General features: G+C 40.8%; 1 protein-coding gene across 1 annotated transcript in view; it reads left to right on the plus strand.

The window, feature by feature from the left end:
- Positions 1-16,650, plus strand: part of KHDRBS2 (KH domain containing, RNA binding, signal transduction associated 2) — a 280,707-nt gene that overhangs the window by 42,321 nt on the left and 221,736 nt on the right. Inside the window, exon 3 of the mRNA XM_010565833.1 lies at positions 13,309-13,425. Within this exon, the coding sequence (XP_010564135.1) occupies positions 13,309-13,425 (117 nt within the window). The remainder of the gene's footprint in view (positions 1-13,308; positions 13,426-16,650) is intronic.

Consider the following 16,650-nt stretch of genomic DNA (forward strand, 5'->3'; position numbering starts at 1 on the left):
CCAGACAACTTGCATTTGGCCTCCAGAAGTTCCCTCAGCATTCCTCAGTTTTTGTTTTATATCGGGACTGCAAATTGCTGCCACTGGTATGTCTTTGGAGTCTGTGCAGACTTCGTGTGAGGTCCGCAGGATGCACGTTCTCTTCAGAGCCACCAGTACAGGTCTCTGTCCATGGCATGTGTCGTGGTTTAACCCCAGCCAGCAACTCAGCACCACGCAGCCGCTCACTCACTCCCCCCCACCCAGTGGGATGGGGGAGAGAATGGGGGGAAAAAAAGGTAAAACTTGTGGGTTGAGGTAAGAACAGTTTAATAGAACAGAAATGAAGAAAATAACAGTAATAACAACAATAATAAAATTATAATAATAATGATAACAATAATAATAAATAATAATAATAAAAGGATTGGAATATACAAAACAAGTGATGCACAATGCAATTGCTCACCACCTGCCAACCGATGCTCAGTTAGTTCCCGAGCAGCGATCCCCCCAGCCCCACTCCCCCCAGTTTCTATACTGGGCATGACGTCCCATGGTATGGAATACCCCTTTGGCCAGTTTGGGTCAGCTGCCCTGGCTGTGTCCCCTCCCAACTCCTTGTGCCCCTCCAGCCTTCTTGCTGGCTGAGCAGGAGAAAGTGAAAAGTCCTTGTCTTGGTCTAAACGCTACTTGGCAACAACTGAAAACATCAGTGTGTCATCAACATTCTTCTCATACTGAACCCAAAACATAGCACTGTACCAGCTACTAGGAAGACAATTAACTCTGTCCCAGCTGAAACCAGGACAGCGTGGTGGCGGGGACCTGGCATGTTGTCACTTCATGCGTTCCACCTCGCCTGTCTTGAGAACATGAAAGAACGAAGTCGGATGGGGCTAGCAGTTTCCCTGTAAAACTTGTCCTCTTTCCCACTGTAGTCTGCAGACTGACAACCAAGGTAGCCTATTTCAGTTCTTTTTTTCTTTTTTTTTTTTCTTTTTTCCCCCCCATACTTCCATGATTTGGTAATAGGATTTTCATAGAACAGTCCTTTTCCTAATTTATTACTGTTATTTTTTGCAGTTATTTTTCCTGTCATTTCATTTTTCTTCTCATAGTACTTTCTCTGTGTGGATGTCCTAATTCAGAAACTGTTGTGTGATAAATACTCTCTGCTATTTCTTAGAGAATAGTGAAGTCCTAGGCTCACCAGGCTTGACTGCTGTGAAACTGGAATTCACCAGCTGAAAGCTGTTCAGGGGTTTGGGCATCTGTATTTGCTAGTACCTTGGAGTTCATTTTTTTTGTATTTGCTAAAGATCAATGAGAAAGCTACTTTCTATTATTCTAAGTGTGGGATGGACAAACCTAAATATATCTACAAATTTAGATGCTTTAAATGAAACTTAAGGGTTATGCGCTGGGTTTTAAATAGGCTCTTCCTAAGGCAGTTTTAAATCTGAATGTAATGGTGAAAACATACAGTTTTAATTGTGAGTTTGTGGATGGTGCTTAAATGTGAGAGTATATGTGCTAGGTTGTCAACATCATTGTATCGCATTTTGAATGGAAAAGATGACATCCATCAGTAGTTGCCGAATGATTTCATTGTTATTGCAGGTTGAAGTGCACTGGTCTGTTCTTATTTTGGTGCAATATCACTTACAGATGTATTCAATTTTAAGGGGAATAGGATTGTTTTGTAAATGAATTTGTAGTGGGAAAACATGCCCAGAAACTTACATGTGTGGAACAAATCCTTAGCTTTTTGCGTTTAAGAATGTATCAGGTTGTTTCCTCTACTTTGCTATGATCTGAATGATTTCAGACAGATACGATGTTTATTAAGTTAAGAACTTCAAAGGAGTTTTGAGATTTCCACAGAATATAATGTTCCACGTAGAGTTACACTTACATTTATCCCCAGTGTCTGTTGAAAGTTAATTTTGCTTATTGTTTCACATATTTTTTTGTCATAGCAGTTGTTGGTTTTCTTCATTTTAGTGGCTACAGCATTTGCAGAGAGACAAATATAAGGGATCTATCAGGGTGTGAATGCTTGGGGGTTGGAAATAAATCACTTCATCATTTATCACTCCTTGAAGGAACTTGAATGCGGCGATTCCCTAGAGGAACGTGAAAGAGTACTGCAAGGTGCGTGTTCCCAGGAGGACTAGATGTTGCTCTACTGTCCATGCAGGATCTAGGCATTGAACACCTAGCTTCAGACCTAGAATTTCTGAATTTCATTAATCTGTGTGACATACCAAAGTCCATGCAGTTAATGAAATGAATGAGGCTGCTAAGCTGGAGCTGTACAGCGGCCTCCACTGAGTGACCAAGGCTCAAGGCACTCAACAGCCTGGACTGGACTGGTGTGCTTGAAATTCTGCAGACATAGACACCAGCCCCCCAGCTGGGTCAGATGCCAATGTGAAAGTGAGTTTCAAAGGCTGAACCATCTACCTAGGCACCAAGGTAATGACTTTGCTGTGGCTGACAGTGTCACTTTAACCCTTCCAGGAGAGAACTCCTGGCTCCCTCAAGCAGCTGGAAGTGGGGACGTACTGGCTTGATAATGTGAATGGAAAATATTCACTGCCCTTTTTTTGCATTGGTTGATACCTTTAATATGTATTTTGCAAACACATTCATTCTTCTTGAAGATTGTAGATGTGCTGTAGCAGGGTAATTACAATGGAATAAATATTAGATAAACTAGATAGTTATTAAATATACCTGAGGCATTTCTTAATCTTGTGTTAGAGGAGAATTCAGTATTACTTCTATAATACTCTTTTAAGTGAGAATCCGATCTTAGCCTGGGGTGCGGGGATAAGAAAAAAGCTGCAAGTGAAAAAAATTAGCAGATCATTTAATATGTTATCAGGTAGGAGCATGCTAGCCACAGTTTTGTTCACAGTTGCTGTATTGCAGTGGCAAGACTTCCTTCCTGGATACTGTTAGATATTGCAGCCTAGGTTGTTCAAAGCCACTTCGGCTCTCCAGCTCATGCTTGCCAGCTCATTTGTCACATACAGTATGTCTTGTTCTTCCGTCAAGGTGTTGCCCTGAAGGTACTTTTTTGTGTGGTACATTAACTAAGTCTGAAACACAGTTATGTCACTTGCAAAGGGATGCCATCAGCAAAGCAGTCTCATGTTTTTAGATGCTTTTGACACTCAAATGTTATAAAACTCTATAATTTCTAGTTTTGTGATGAGACTGAGTAGGTATTCTAAATTGTAGTTAGTGAGTACTATGGGCTATCAACTTGGCAAATTATAAACATTGACAAATACTGATAATGGAAAAAAAAATCACATTCCTTGTATGCATATTTAACACAGTGATTGATTCTTCACAGTTAGCAAATCTGTTACATTTATGTCAAATTACAGAGCAATTACTCTCTCTATATATGTTAAGCTTGTTTTTACAATCAGCAGTGTTAAATGAAATGTAAATTCAGGGATCTGCTGCATTGGTTACTGCTATTGCAATTAGCCCTGCGTACTGGGGAGGAGGAGGGTCTGCAGACCCTCTGGTTTGCATGCTGTAGAGCAAGCCAGCGCAGTTTCGGTTTGGTGAGTGGGGAGGATCTTTACGTGCTCAGTACGTTTGCGGTGTAAACCAATGGAAAGGCATCTCTGCCAGATACGGAGTTAACGCTGACTATTTTCCTTCCATAAGCTCGTCAGAGTGAGCAAAAAACCTAAGAACAGGCCTATTCCGTTAGTGTGCAGTCTGCTCTTGGAAGAGTGCTGCAGTATGTGGCTTTTGAGAGTAAGCTCATGAACAGCGACAATATATCCAGCAGTATTTACTGTGTGTTGTCCAAGTTTGTGTTCTGTCCTGCCACGTTTGGTTGAATGGACAAGTAGAGGACAGTATCTGTTGTCTTAAATTTCCACAATTTTCACTTGAAACATAGTTGAAATTTAAGTATGAATTGGACAGATGTCCTACCTGAACACCTTGGGAACAGAATTCAGCACCAGTTCGGGTCTCTGAATTAACACAGTATTACTTAACTGTTTTCACCTTGTCAATGTTGTTCTGGAATGCTTTGCTCCTCTTAAAATATTTTATTGCATTACCACTTCAGATCAGCCAAGTCCTCATTAAAAAATCTTGAAAGATACTTGATTTTCCTCTCTAAGCATAGAAAAAGTAGAAGGTAATGAGCTCTAAGGAAGAAAGATTGTATTTTCTTGCATTTGACCTTAGTGATAAGGACACCCCCCCCCCGCCCCAACAATATAGAAAATGTAGGGGGAGGGGCAAGAACCAGAATTTTGTAAAATGTTTTTGAGTGCTTTCGCAGGCTGGTTTAATTTTCATAGAGCTATGTGAGTTTGCATATGTCAATCAATTTAAAGTAATGCTTTGCTTTGATTATGAACGTGACTTGAGAATAAAATTAATGTTTGCATAGTGCTCAGTATATGTAAATTGATATATAAATGCTGCTGTAAGTATAATTACATTAATAACAAAGGGCAAAATCAAGTTGACTAACAGAGTTTTTAATTAGATTAACATAAACCATTTGTGATTTAATACAATGCTGTCTACAAAATTAGATACTATATGCATGTGTGTTAAATCAGTTCATTAGCATACTGGGTCCAAATGAACAGTTCTTATAATTTCCTTGACTGAAAAGAAATTTGAGTTTTATGCTACATTTTTACTAGTCTGGTATCACTAACATACATGGGAAAGATAAATCAGTTTTATGGTTGAGTATTCAACCCTAACTTACCCTGGTTCTTGTTGACTTAGAACTTAACTTCACAAATACAGTATCTGGCAAAGAGTAATCTTGCACCTAATATGAAATCATATCCAGCTCAGTAAGAGTAAGATGATGTGCTGGAAATCCCACTGTATTACAGCTCCTTTAGATCTTCCTTTTATGTTCCAAACTCTTCAAGTTAGAAAAAAGTTGGTAGGTTGCTGCCAGTTAGCAAAGAGCAGGTGGTATTTATTACTGTGACCAGTAAATTATGTGTCTGTGGGAGAACGAGCCCAAAAAGCCAAATGTGTATTTTGCTTTTAAGTGTTGTAGTCTTAGTACCTATGTCCATACCTCTGTATATGCTCAATATAAACAATTTAATTGTGCACTTTGGAAGAAGGTTAGTGGTGCACTTCTGCAGTCTGAATTGTTAGCATTCGTAGAAATACTGTTTTAGATAATGTCCTTCAAATGACCCAGTCTTAGATACACAATTCCAAAAACAACTTATTACTTACCTTGTATTTTACTTATTTCTAAATAGTAAAAGTTGACTATTTCAGGCTTGGCTAGGATCAATGTTAAAGGACAGGGGGTTGCTTTTTGTCCTCAAGAGGCCCCTTGCCCTTGATTCAATAGAATGTGACTTAAATACGAGGGAAAAATCATTGTTAGCTCAGCGTACCCTGCAGTTTCTGAAAATACTGCTCTTCTTCAACAGCTTTCCATTAAGGAGCAGTCAGCCCTCAAAGAACTTCCCGACTCTTTGTAGACATGGATTGGGATCAGTCATGACCTCTGACTGGTGACTAGTTTGCTAACAGCTCTAACCTCCCAACAAGGGCAAAAAAGCCGGAGAGCTGTTCCTGTCTGCCCTCAGCCTCCCACACTGCCCCAGCTGGGCTGGCCACATAGCGATAAGCCTAGGAAAAAGCAGTTTATTCCAAGTTGCAGAAGAATTGTAAGAAAGGCAAAAGCCAAAGATAAAGTGTGAAATTAGGATCCTCTTTCTCGTTTCTGAGTTGAAAAAGCAGGCTCCGGTGTGGTCCTCCTGTCAGCAGAACCTGGTCCTGCTGCACGTACCACGAGTAATCCCCACTTTCATAACTGAGCCCTGTGATTCTAATGGCAGCAGTTTCTGCAGTCACTCCCTGAGCATCCAAATAAGCAATAGTAGCCACGTACATTCAACAAAGCCTGTTTTTAACATACTTGACAGCTCTTCAGGGTCAAGATCATGTCTTCCTGCATGTCTCTGCAGTGCCTGGTACAATGAGTCTCTCTGGATATCTCTGCAGTTAAAATAATAAACCCCTTGAACTTGTTAATTGCAGATTTAATATAGATCCACAACTTTAATTGGTTCCTTGGCTTTTCCTCCATTACCTCATGTCGGAGTTAAAAACAGAATCACACACAAAAAAATGTTTGGGTGTCTGACAGATTAGTAGATTATAATAAATTGCACTGCTGATGCATGTATTAGAGAAATAGCTATTCAAATTTTCCTGACTTAAGAAAGTTTAACTGAATAAAGATACATCAGACACCAAACTTCTTTTTTTAAATCAGAAAATTTATTTTAATTTTAAGGCTCATTTAAATTGCTTTATTTAAACGCCACAACTTCTTACCAAATTCTGACAGGAAATTGCTAAAAATGAAAAGTGAGGGGATATTGTTGCTCTCTCAGTGTGGACTTGTATCTGGAAGATGTTTGTCTGGAGTCGCTGACCATCTGTTTCATGGAGTTATGCCAAAAATATATTTTCATTGTAGATTTAGATGCTTGCTATAAGCTAGTAAATAACCAGGCAAATATTGCAGCATCTTCTTCAAGCACACAGTAAATATGAACTCCCAGCACTTTTCATGATAAAAAAAAGTGTAATAAAAAAAGTGTTTATTTCTTAGGTAAATCTAGTCACAGTAGCTTTAATGATTCTAACTTTGTTACTCAGATTTAATTTATTCTTGAGGTAATTCTATTGATTTAAACAAGAAATTAATTTGGCCCGCAGTTTTCAAGAAGCTGTATTTTCCCTTTGAGCATGTAATTTTGAGTCCATTTTTCTCTCTGCAGCCTGGCATTGGGTTATTGTTCAAAGCATAATGAAGAGATGCGACCCAGTGAGCTCTGTAGGAAAGGGCAGCCTTCTCCTTTGCTGCCTGGACCGCTGCAGTGAAGTTTCAGTGGTGCAATACTTTAAGAAAGCTTTAGCGCGTGTCCTTTGGAGTAGATCTCCGGAGCCCCTCTGGAGTACATTCATTTTCTGTTTCTGCTGTTGCTGTCTCTTGACATGCTGTATTGGGTTTGTGTGGCCAGGTTTTGGCAGCGGGGGGCCTACAGGGATGGCTTCTGTGAGAAGCTGCTGGAAGCTTCTTCCCCCATGTCCAACAGAGCCCATGCCAGCCCCAAGACGGACCTGCCTCTGGCCAAGGTCGAGCCCATCAGTGATGGTGGTAGTGCCTCTGGGAGAACAGAGTAAAGAAGAGGAAAAAGTTGCTGCACAACAGCAACTGCAGGCAGAGAGAGGAGTGAGAAGCTGTGAGAGCCCCAGCCCTGCAGACCCCCAGGTCAGTGCAGAAGGAGGGGAGGAGGTGCTCCAGGCACCAGAGCAGAGATTCCCCTGCAGCCCGTGGTGATGAAGACCATGGTGAGGCAGGCTGTCCCCCTGCAGCCCAGGGAGGTCCACAGTGGAGCAGATCTTCACCTGCAGCCTGGGGAGAGAGGACCCCACGCCAGAGCAGGGGGATGCCCGAAGGAGGCTGTGACCCCATCGGAAGCCCGCGCTGGAGCAGGGTCCTCGCAGGACTTGTGACCCCGCGGGGGACCTACACTGGAGCAGTCTATGCCTGAAGGACTGCAGCCCGTGGGAAGGACTCACGTTGGAGCAGTTTCTGGAGGACTGTCTCTCATGGGAGGCACCTCACGCTGGAGCAGGGGACGAGTGAGGAGTCCTCCCCCTGAGGAGGAAGGAGCAGCAGAGACAACGAGTGATGAACTGACCCCAACCTGCACTCCCCGTCCCCCTGTGCCACAGGGGGGAGGAGGTGGAGAATCCAGGAGTCCAGGTCCTGGAGTCAGCCCTGTCCTGCTGAGGAGGGCAGTGACAGAGCAGCTTTGGTGGGCACCTGGTGTCCAGCCAGGGTCAACCCGGCAGACATGCCTTGCTGAAGTAGAGCCCTGCAACGTTGAGTCCTACCAAACAGGTTTCTCAGAAGCTCTTCTCCAGAGACTGCAAACATCACATCACTGTAATAAAAAATAGTGTTGCATCCTTATCTGGAACACTAAGTCCGTTTCGGAAAAGCCAAAAAGTGCTAGATGTTGAAGAGGTACTGGGGTAAGCAGCTACATACAGAGGGAGGCGAACTTGAACTCTGCAGGATCTGCTGAGCTATAGCGTAGCATCGCATAGAATAGTTCCAGCTGGGCATTGTTACGCTTACAAAATGTTGAGAAAAATAAAATTTGCCTTCAGATTTGTCTGCTACTCCCTTAACATGAAGGGAACTCCCTTGTGCATGTCAAAAGGTGAGATACTCTTTAAAATAAACACTATTCTAAAATAAATCAGAAGTCCTAGAATAGTACTAGAAGAAAACTAATTTATAAGCAGGTCTTAAGCAGTAAGGTTTTATTCAGGAGTGAATAATATCTTTGTCTCCTCCCCTTTTCTTTAGCACAGGACTGAATATAGAAGGATTTTTTGTTTTCCCATGAATAAGGAAAGCTTTTTGTGAGGATACCTAGCTCTGCAAATGGAAAGACCCTTTGTTGCTCCACAAAGGAGCTGATGGTAATGGTGAACAGAACATACTAAGAAGTAACAAACCTATTTCATGTTGCCAAGCTGTGCTATTTCTGTTTTGGTGTTTCTAGAAGAAATTAATTTATTCTCCCAATTCAGGGCTTTGTGCTGCTTTATCTTACAGCTGGAAGCATTTGTCTGTCCCATATTTATCTAGTTTTTGTTACTGTTCTGAACACTGATTCGTGTATAAAACAGAAACGGTCACTGACACAAACACTTTTTCTGAATGGCAAGCATATTCCTTGTTTCTGCTTGTAAAACCCAATTAAAATAGTCTTCATAGAATAAGAAATGTTACAGTTCTAGTAGGGATGTATTTGGGCTACATCAAACAGGGAAACAAATCCTCTTCTAAATGTCAACATGCCTTTTCTGCCAGTCACTGCATTTAGTTTGAGGCTTAGATGTTAATGCTGTGAACTGTATGTTCGCTTTGTTATACCTATGGTACGCCGTCCTGAAGTAGTCAAAACCCTTACTAATATTAAATGGAGTTTTTAATCTCGCAGGAACTGGTTAGCAAATTATATGAGTCCTTGCTTAATTGGTTACCAGCATTCTTGCCCCGACGTGCGGAAGGGAGGTGGGGAGAAAGACAGGTGTGGTTTTGGATAGGGTAGGTTTTCCGGGGAGCACTTCGGGCTGCCCTATGGTGGAGTAACTCGTGATGTACTTCTGAGGGTGCTTCTGATGGTGTCCGAGTGCCTGCGGCCGTTCTCTGCCCAAGGCTGCCGCTGGTTCGGGGAGCCCCCTGCCAGACAGCCCTCGTCACCCCGCCGGACCTCGCGGCCCCTCTCCCGGCTCGTGGGAGGTCCGCGGCATTCCTGGGCACGCGTCAGGAGGGCAGCAGCGCCGGGCCACCGGTGCGGTGGGTCTGGCGAGAGAACTGACCGTTGTGTGGCTGTCCGCGTATTCGAAGGCCAGTTTATCGCTTACTGAGAATAAGGCGGGTCCCCTGTAGACAGCCGAGGTAGGGACCGATGTTTGATTGCAGTTCTCGGCATTAAAAGGTGAGGTAGCGGTGAAAGCCAACAGCCCCTGTCTGCCTGGTGCCGGTCGCCGCGTCTGCAGCTGTGGGGCGGCTCCTCCCCAGCGAGAGGGCTCCGATGCCGGGAGCCAAGGGTATTTAAATATGCTAGTATTAGCTACGGATTCTCTACAGCACAAGTTCACTGCCCTTCTTTTCCCCCTCTTTTATACAACACAGACACAAAGTGGAGCCGCATCTATTTGTCTCTGATGCCCGCTCCAAAGTTCAAGCTCCCATAGCACTCATCTCGTGGACAATTTGCTTTAACATGCCATATACTGAGGAAACTTTCCCCTGAGTATGCAACATTATATAAATCAGATGTTATGTAAATATCAACTTGTAAATGTGTGTGTATTTAAGTTAAATTCTGTGACAATTCTGGTATTATGACTTCTGAGAACAGCACTTGACGTGTCCATATTAAAGGAGGTAAGCTCAAGCATGGCAATGAGAATAAATACATGTGGCGATCTTCATGAGCTGCTGTAGTACGCTTAAGACTAGACTATCACAACATTGTAAGTAAGCTGGAGGATATATTTTAAAAACTAGCTGTTGTACACATTTTGTTTACAGCACAGACTATAACTAATCTCTGGCATTTTGTAGAAACCATGTATGGTGTATTGACATAATAAATGCTGACACTGGGAGACAGACTGCCTGTGCTGTGATCCAGCTTGACAACACCTGGTTAGATTTGGGGATTCTCTTCTGTGACTTAGCCTGAAGCAAGTGAGGTGTGTTGATGCGCAGCATGTTTTACTGCAAGGGGTTTTGGAGATGAGCAAGTCTGTGATTATATATGCATTCATGCATGGAGCGCATACCTAAACTTTTTACTAACATAGGCAGTTGTTTGGTAGGAAATTTCATGTAATTACTTAATAAGAATTCTCCGTTTTCTGTATACTTGTTGGGTATCTAATCTTTGGTTTTAAATATTCAGTCCTAGCATACAGACTTCAGCAGAATGTCTCACACTGTCAATAAATATTCTCCGTGTGTAAGCACAAAGCTTTGTAGACGGGTGGGAGCAGCACAGTTTGGGGAAAGAGAGTCATTTCTGTGTGTCCACATGTGCGGTATCATTTTTTGCTATTTCCATACGAGTATAAAAAAAAAAGTTTCATGAAAAAAAACTTTGATGGAGGCTGAGAAGACTGCCTGTTGGCTTTGGGCACCTTACAGTCTGATTGCTTGTGCAGGGTAGAGTGTGAAAGGAATCAAGATGCAGGTAAACCTGGTGAAACTGTGTGTATATTGGTTGGGGAAGACGTTGGGGAGACTGGCTGTGGATACTCAACAGATCTAACCAGCTGTATGCTTTGTCAGGTTTTATACTGCACAGGAAAAAGTTTATTGCCCAGCTGTTGACACAGGAAGCATCATGTGCATTTGATTATAAGTAAAGCATCCCCTGCTATCACCTGATCATTTTCCCCTGGAGACATGCATTTGTCTCCCCCAGATAAATGATTAAAAAAATCTGAAAAAAATCATGTGCAAAATCTTTGCCATAAATGAGGAAGGGTTTCTACAAGCGCACAGAAAGCCTAGCTCATGTTCTTAAATATGATTGAGAAGTTAAGCCACCCATAAAAACATCCAGTAATACAACAATAACCATATTTTTCAAGTGGAAGTCTGTTTCCTCCCCAGCAATGAAATCTTTCTGTTAATACTTTCTATTCTGTATGTCATCATTTCTCAGCTATCTTCTCCTAATATGACCGGATATTATCCCAGAGAATTAGTCTTACTATTATTTGGAGAAAATTTGTATACATGGCAGAATTGGATCAGAACTCAGATTGCAAAATAAGATCTACATTTACAGTGGCTGTACCAGGAATGCGTGTTTGTGGGCAAGGGTCATCATTATATGCAGTCAAACTGCCTGAGTTTTCACATTTTCCTTTGCAGCAGCTGTATGCTTTGGCTGTGTCTGTGACCATAACTGGAGCTTAAGCTTTCCAGTATTAAAAGTAGTTCTGCTCAGGTTACTATCCAGCATATCTTAATAAAATAAATACGATGAATAAAGTTGTGTTTCAAATTTCTTACAGTTTGTGCTATTCACTGAAATTTTCTCTTTACTTGTCTGCTGTTTTTACCCACATGTGAACATAAAGGGTTTAATTTTTCATAAGTTATTGAGTCAAAGATCCTCTATGAGTACTTTCAGACTTTCAGGAGTTCTGTAATTATAGACTGGTGCTGAGGGTAGCCAGTGGCCCTAGAGCTCACTGACGCCAGCAAGACCGAGCACAACAGTTGAACGTCTGGTAGAGTGCACGGGCTTTTCTGCAACTTCAGACAAAACCGAATTAAGAGCAATTCAGTTATTTAGTTGTAAGTAACTGCTTGCTTCCTGATGTGTGTTTTTTAGAAGGTGGATGAGCTGTGAGTGTCTGCTACATAATCAATAGAATTAAAATCCCTAGCCACTTATTTCCTGCGAAGTGATTAAAATCCACTTTGTACATAGTTTATGCTGGCCGTACCGGTCCTTTGCAGCCATATGTCAAGGTAATTATTAGACAGTTTATGAAGTGTTTAAATATAACTGGTCAGCATAAATCTTCATAGAGTGTATTTTAATAGTTTTATTCCATTCAGAGAACAAATGGAGTTGAGCTTTGGCTGGCTGCCTTGTAGTCTCTTCCAAACTTACATAGCGGTATAGCTCTTTCAGCTTTCGAGCGGCAGCTTTTCTTAATATTAAGAGACACTGAAAGGATGCAGCAGTAGATGGTTATTCTCTGTTTGGTGATGTGTAAGTGGCACAAAAGATTTGGTGTTGTAACTTGCGAACAGGCATTCTGCCCGCGAGGGGGTCCCTGCAGAGGATAAAAAGCTGTGCCGTTTGCTTGGCCATGTCTAATAAACCTTCACATACATGACATGTGATTTTTGAAATCTTATTTCCATCGTAAGTCCGAGGCCTAGTATTAAAGTTGAAATTCAGTCTTTGCCATTCCTTCCTCGCTGTGTGGTTTATTTTCATACGAAATTTAATAATCAATTTGAAGCCAACAACTTCTTCTAAGCCAAGTGGTCCCTGGAAGAAGCATAGCTACAGTTTCAAGACATAGGATTGTTGATGCCATGATGGGGCATCATCTCTAAATCCTACCCCAAAATGGGATAGACATGTTATCTTGCTAGAATCAGTTAGGTTTGATTAGGTGGCAGTAAATTTCACCTTAAGTATTTATTTTTCCTGTGATTACATATTACTTTCTTTGATGGTTTAACCAATATTTGAAGGAAGTTACAAGTGGTTTGTAATTAAAACACTGGACTGAAAGCCAGCTTGGATTCTGGAGTCTCTGGCCTGATTCTGAGTTTGGGTGTTATTAACGTGGCTGATGCGTTTGTGTTGTTATATTCTTGCTGGCTGAAGTGGAAGCAAGAACCATCTGATAAGCAAAGATCTTGTTTAGCTGTTAGCTAAACCAAAGCAGTGACTGGCCATTTTTGCCCTAGAGAGAAGCCTCCTGGGCTTCAAATAAACCGTGAATGCTTTTACTGCCTTTCGTGCTACGTGAGAGGATACCTCCGTTCTCCAGACTTACATCCCAATGAATTAGGCTCAGAACTAAGTAGGAGTATTTTTTTTAAAGGAAAGTAAACTTTTCTTTTTTAAGCAGCTTGTTTGTAAAGATTTATTAAGTTTTTGAAAAAGCACCTCTAGGTCTAAAATAGTTCTCTTACTTGCTTTCTAGTTCAATTTTGTTGGGAAATTGCTTGGACCAAGAGGAAACTCCTTGAAGAGGTTACAAGAAGAAACAGGTGCAAAAATGTCCATCCTGGGGAAGGGCTCCATGAGGGATAAAGCTAAGGTACTGTGTCTGGATTCTGGTTGCAATTAGTGTTGAAACATTTGTGTTTTAGCTGTTACGCTTAGATTGCCTGTCTACTTATTAATGACTCAATTAATATACTCATAATAGACTCTGACTCCAAGGCTAGTTTGTTTATTTGAAGTTACATCAATTGCTTAAATACAGTTTTTCTCTTGCTATGCAAACCTTGCTTCCCATATAATTATAGACCTCCACAGTTACTGTGTTACCACTGTTGTATAGGTAATTCACCTGAAAGATAAACCAGCTTAAAGTTCATTTGTTCTGAGAGGTCTGTTTCTCCTGAGAAAGTATAGCTTGTATAGACTACTGCTGTAATATTGGTGTACATAAATAGGTTTTCTCTTTTGTTTATTGTTTCTTTAGAGATGGGACTTTTTTAAAAGATTGAATATTTATTCAGGGCATAGTTCTAAAAAAAGATAACAAACTGCATGATTTGCTTAAATGTCTGTCAAAATGCACTATTTATAAAAGAAAAACCTTGTGTTTCGAATCACTGCCTGGTCAATGCACCTAAGGTAAGGCAGCTTCATATATATCTGACCCAAAGAACAAGTACTGATTGCATTGTGGCATCTTACTTTACAGTCTGTAGAACAGCAGTATTATGGTCAACACAGAAATAATGACTGCTAATTTCACTGAACTGTATATTGCCTTTAGTAATGTTGTGCATTATTCTGCTTTCCTTTCTTTCACTTCTGTCATTCATCTCTGTAGCTAAAATAATGAAAGCAATAATACACCAGAATAACGGAAAGACTAATCAGGATTTTATGGTTGGCATTATTTGGTCTTGGAAATGCATATCAGCAGTCACACACGCATTATGAGGTCTCCAGTTGCAATATTGGAAAAATCAAACCACAAAACAGACAAATTAGGCACACTGAATGTATTTCATTTTTTCAGAGATTTCTTTATGACATTGGGCATACTGACACTTCAATTATCTATTTAACATTATATTTTATGATAATAAATGTTGAATACACTACAGATTTTATTTCTAGATATTGACAAGTAAAGTATTTTATGACTTCTGGCTTACTTCTGGAATGATAAAAAATTACTCCCTGGATGAATGAATGCATGTGCTGCTAAGTAGCAGTAATTTGCATCAGTACTGCATCTGCCAGCTCCATTCTCAGCCACCCACTCAGATTATTATTGCCAAGAGCAGTGATTGCCCAGACAGGGGACTGTGAAGGGCTTGTTACGAGCTTAAAGATGTTTAAAAACACAAATAGTTAGACTGAGCTCTCTGATTTTTGACATCGGTCACTCTTCTTATCATATCATTTGAATTTCATCTGATCATAACGAATGGTGCCAGCATGCCAGTAACTACATTCACTCATGAGTATGTCAGAAAAAACAAAATTCAGGGTATTTTTTTTCTTCTTCATAGAGTATTTAGTACTTAAGTGTAATCTGAAGTTAAGTATGAACTTCACGGAAACTCATTTGTATAAGAATGGTGTAAAAAATGAAGTTATAAAGTAAAATAGCATGAAGTACAGCAGTGATGAAAGCAACTTATGTAGAGAAGGCCTCGCAAGCAACTGTTGTCTTAATCCAATTTAGACATTACTGACTCAAAAGAAAACAAAATCCCTGTGCAATTACAGTGAGAGATAGGAATTATCTGGTCTGTGTACATCACTGATACCACTTCTAAGCAGAAGAGGCTGAGAATGATCATGGAATGGGTAACAGTTGCAATTAGCATTTCAGAGAGGATTTTCTAGGTTGAGATACTGGTAAAACTTAAAGCAAATATATATGACTGTAAGCATAAATAATAGTGTGAATTGTTACATAGCTAAGGAAAATACAGCTTGCTCTGGTTAAAACAGTTTTCTTGCCATAAAACAAGCCCACTAGTCTCATTTAAGCAGTATTTTTTTACTGATTTAAATACAAATTCCCAAAGTCTGGAGGCTTGTTGTGGTTATTTTGTACCGTACAAGAAACCATCTTATGTATATTGGTGGATGAGTCTTCCTTCTGGAGGAATTTCCAAGAAAAATCTATGAAATTTCTCTCTGTAAACTAGAATTTCCTTAAAGCTGTCTATATTATGCCATGAACCATAATAGTCCCTAAGCAGACTGCAGGCTTGTGTGCTTTTCCCCTCCAGTCCAGTGCATCCAGATGCTAAGCTGCGTCAGAGCAGCAGAAACAGAATTTCTGCTGGAAAACACTAGATACACTTATGCCCTAAATCCTTAGGTACTTAGTGTTTGAAAAGAACTGATCCACCTATTTGATTTGGTTTAGTGCCAAAATGACAGTAGGCAAATGCTTGGCTCTACAATGAACCACTCTGGCCATACTCTGTAATTTTGGGCATATGGAGGAGGGGCAGTTTCCAGTTCTGGGAAGCAGACTCTCTGAAGGGAGGTATATCTGCTTCTCAGAATTTCCTTATCTTTAAAAAACAAATCTGTGGCTAAATTTCATAGACTAAAGAATTTGGGTTGTTCCTTTCCAGACCCTCAGGGGACACTTGTTAAGAGTGACTTGAGATTTTTGAGTATCTGCTGTGCCTACAGTGTGGGAACAGGAGAGGTTAATTTGAAAAGCCAATGCAACTTACCTAAAATGAATATTAAGAACAACTCCAATCGTGCGCTAAATATCACAGAGCTTATACATGTGTCACAGAAAGTTGTGTTAGAAATTGTTGAAGAGATGCCCAAGAGTAACTGCAGCAGTTTTGCAGAACATCATTTGCAATACAAGGAAAACTTACGATTCTGCCAGTGCGGTATGGCTGATGTGAGTGCTTAAATCTCTGTGCTTCAGCTAATGCCACTGGCTCAGCAGAAGTTTAGTTTTCTGTAACAGGAGAAAGATCCTACAGTGTTCTGACAGGAAGAACAAGCACCATCATGAAACATGGACAGTCCACTAGGCACAACAGAAGATGATGCTGGCTTTCGGATACTTCTTCCTTTTGATTTGGCATGCAAAACTGTAGCTAAAATTTGAAATACTTATTAGCTGCATAACTCCCATTTCCTTTTAAATCATAGAGAAAGTATTGTTCAACATGTTGAGCATAGCTGTGACCACTGAGAATTGTGCCCACCCTAAGAGCACAGCCAGTTGCCAACGAGTTTTTAGAACAGGTTGAGCTCTCGCTATCTTGATGGCTTACATGCTGCCACTGAAGGTTGTCATTCCTGTAGT

The sequence above is a fragment of the Haliaeetus leucocephalus genome, unplaced genomic scaffold (genome assembly GCF_000737465.1).
Source record: "Haliaeetus leucocephalus isolate CR32 unplaced genomic scaffold, Haliaeetus_leucocephalus-4.0 Scaffold195, whole genome shotgun sequence".
Classification (NCBI taxonomy): domain Eukaryota; kingdom Metazoa; phylum Chordata; class Aves; order Accipitriformes; family Accipitridae; genus Haliaeetus; species Haliaeetus leucocephalus.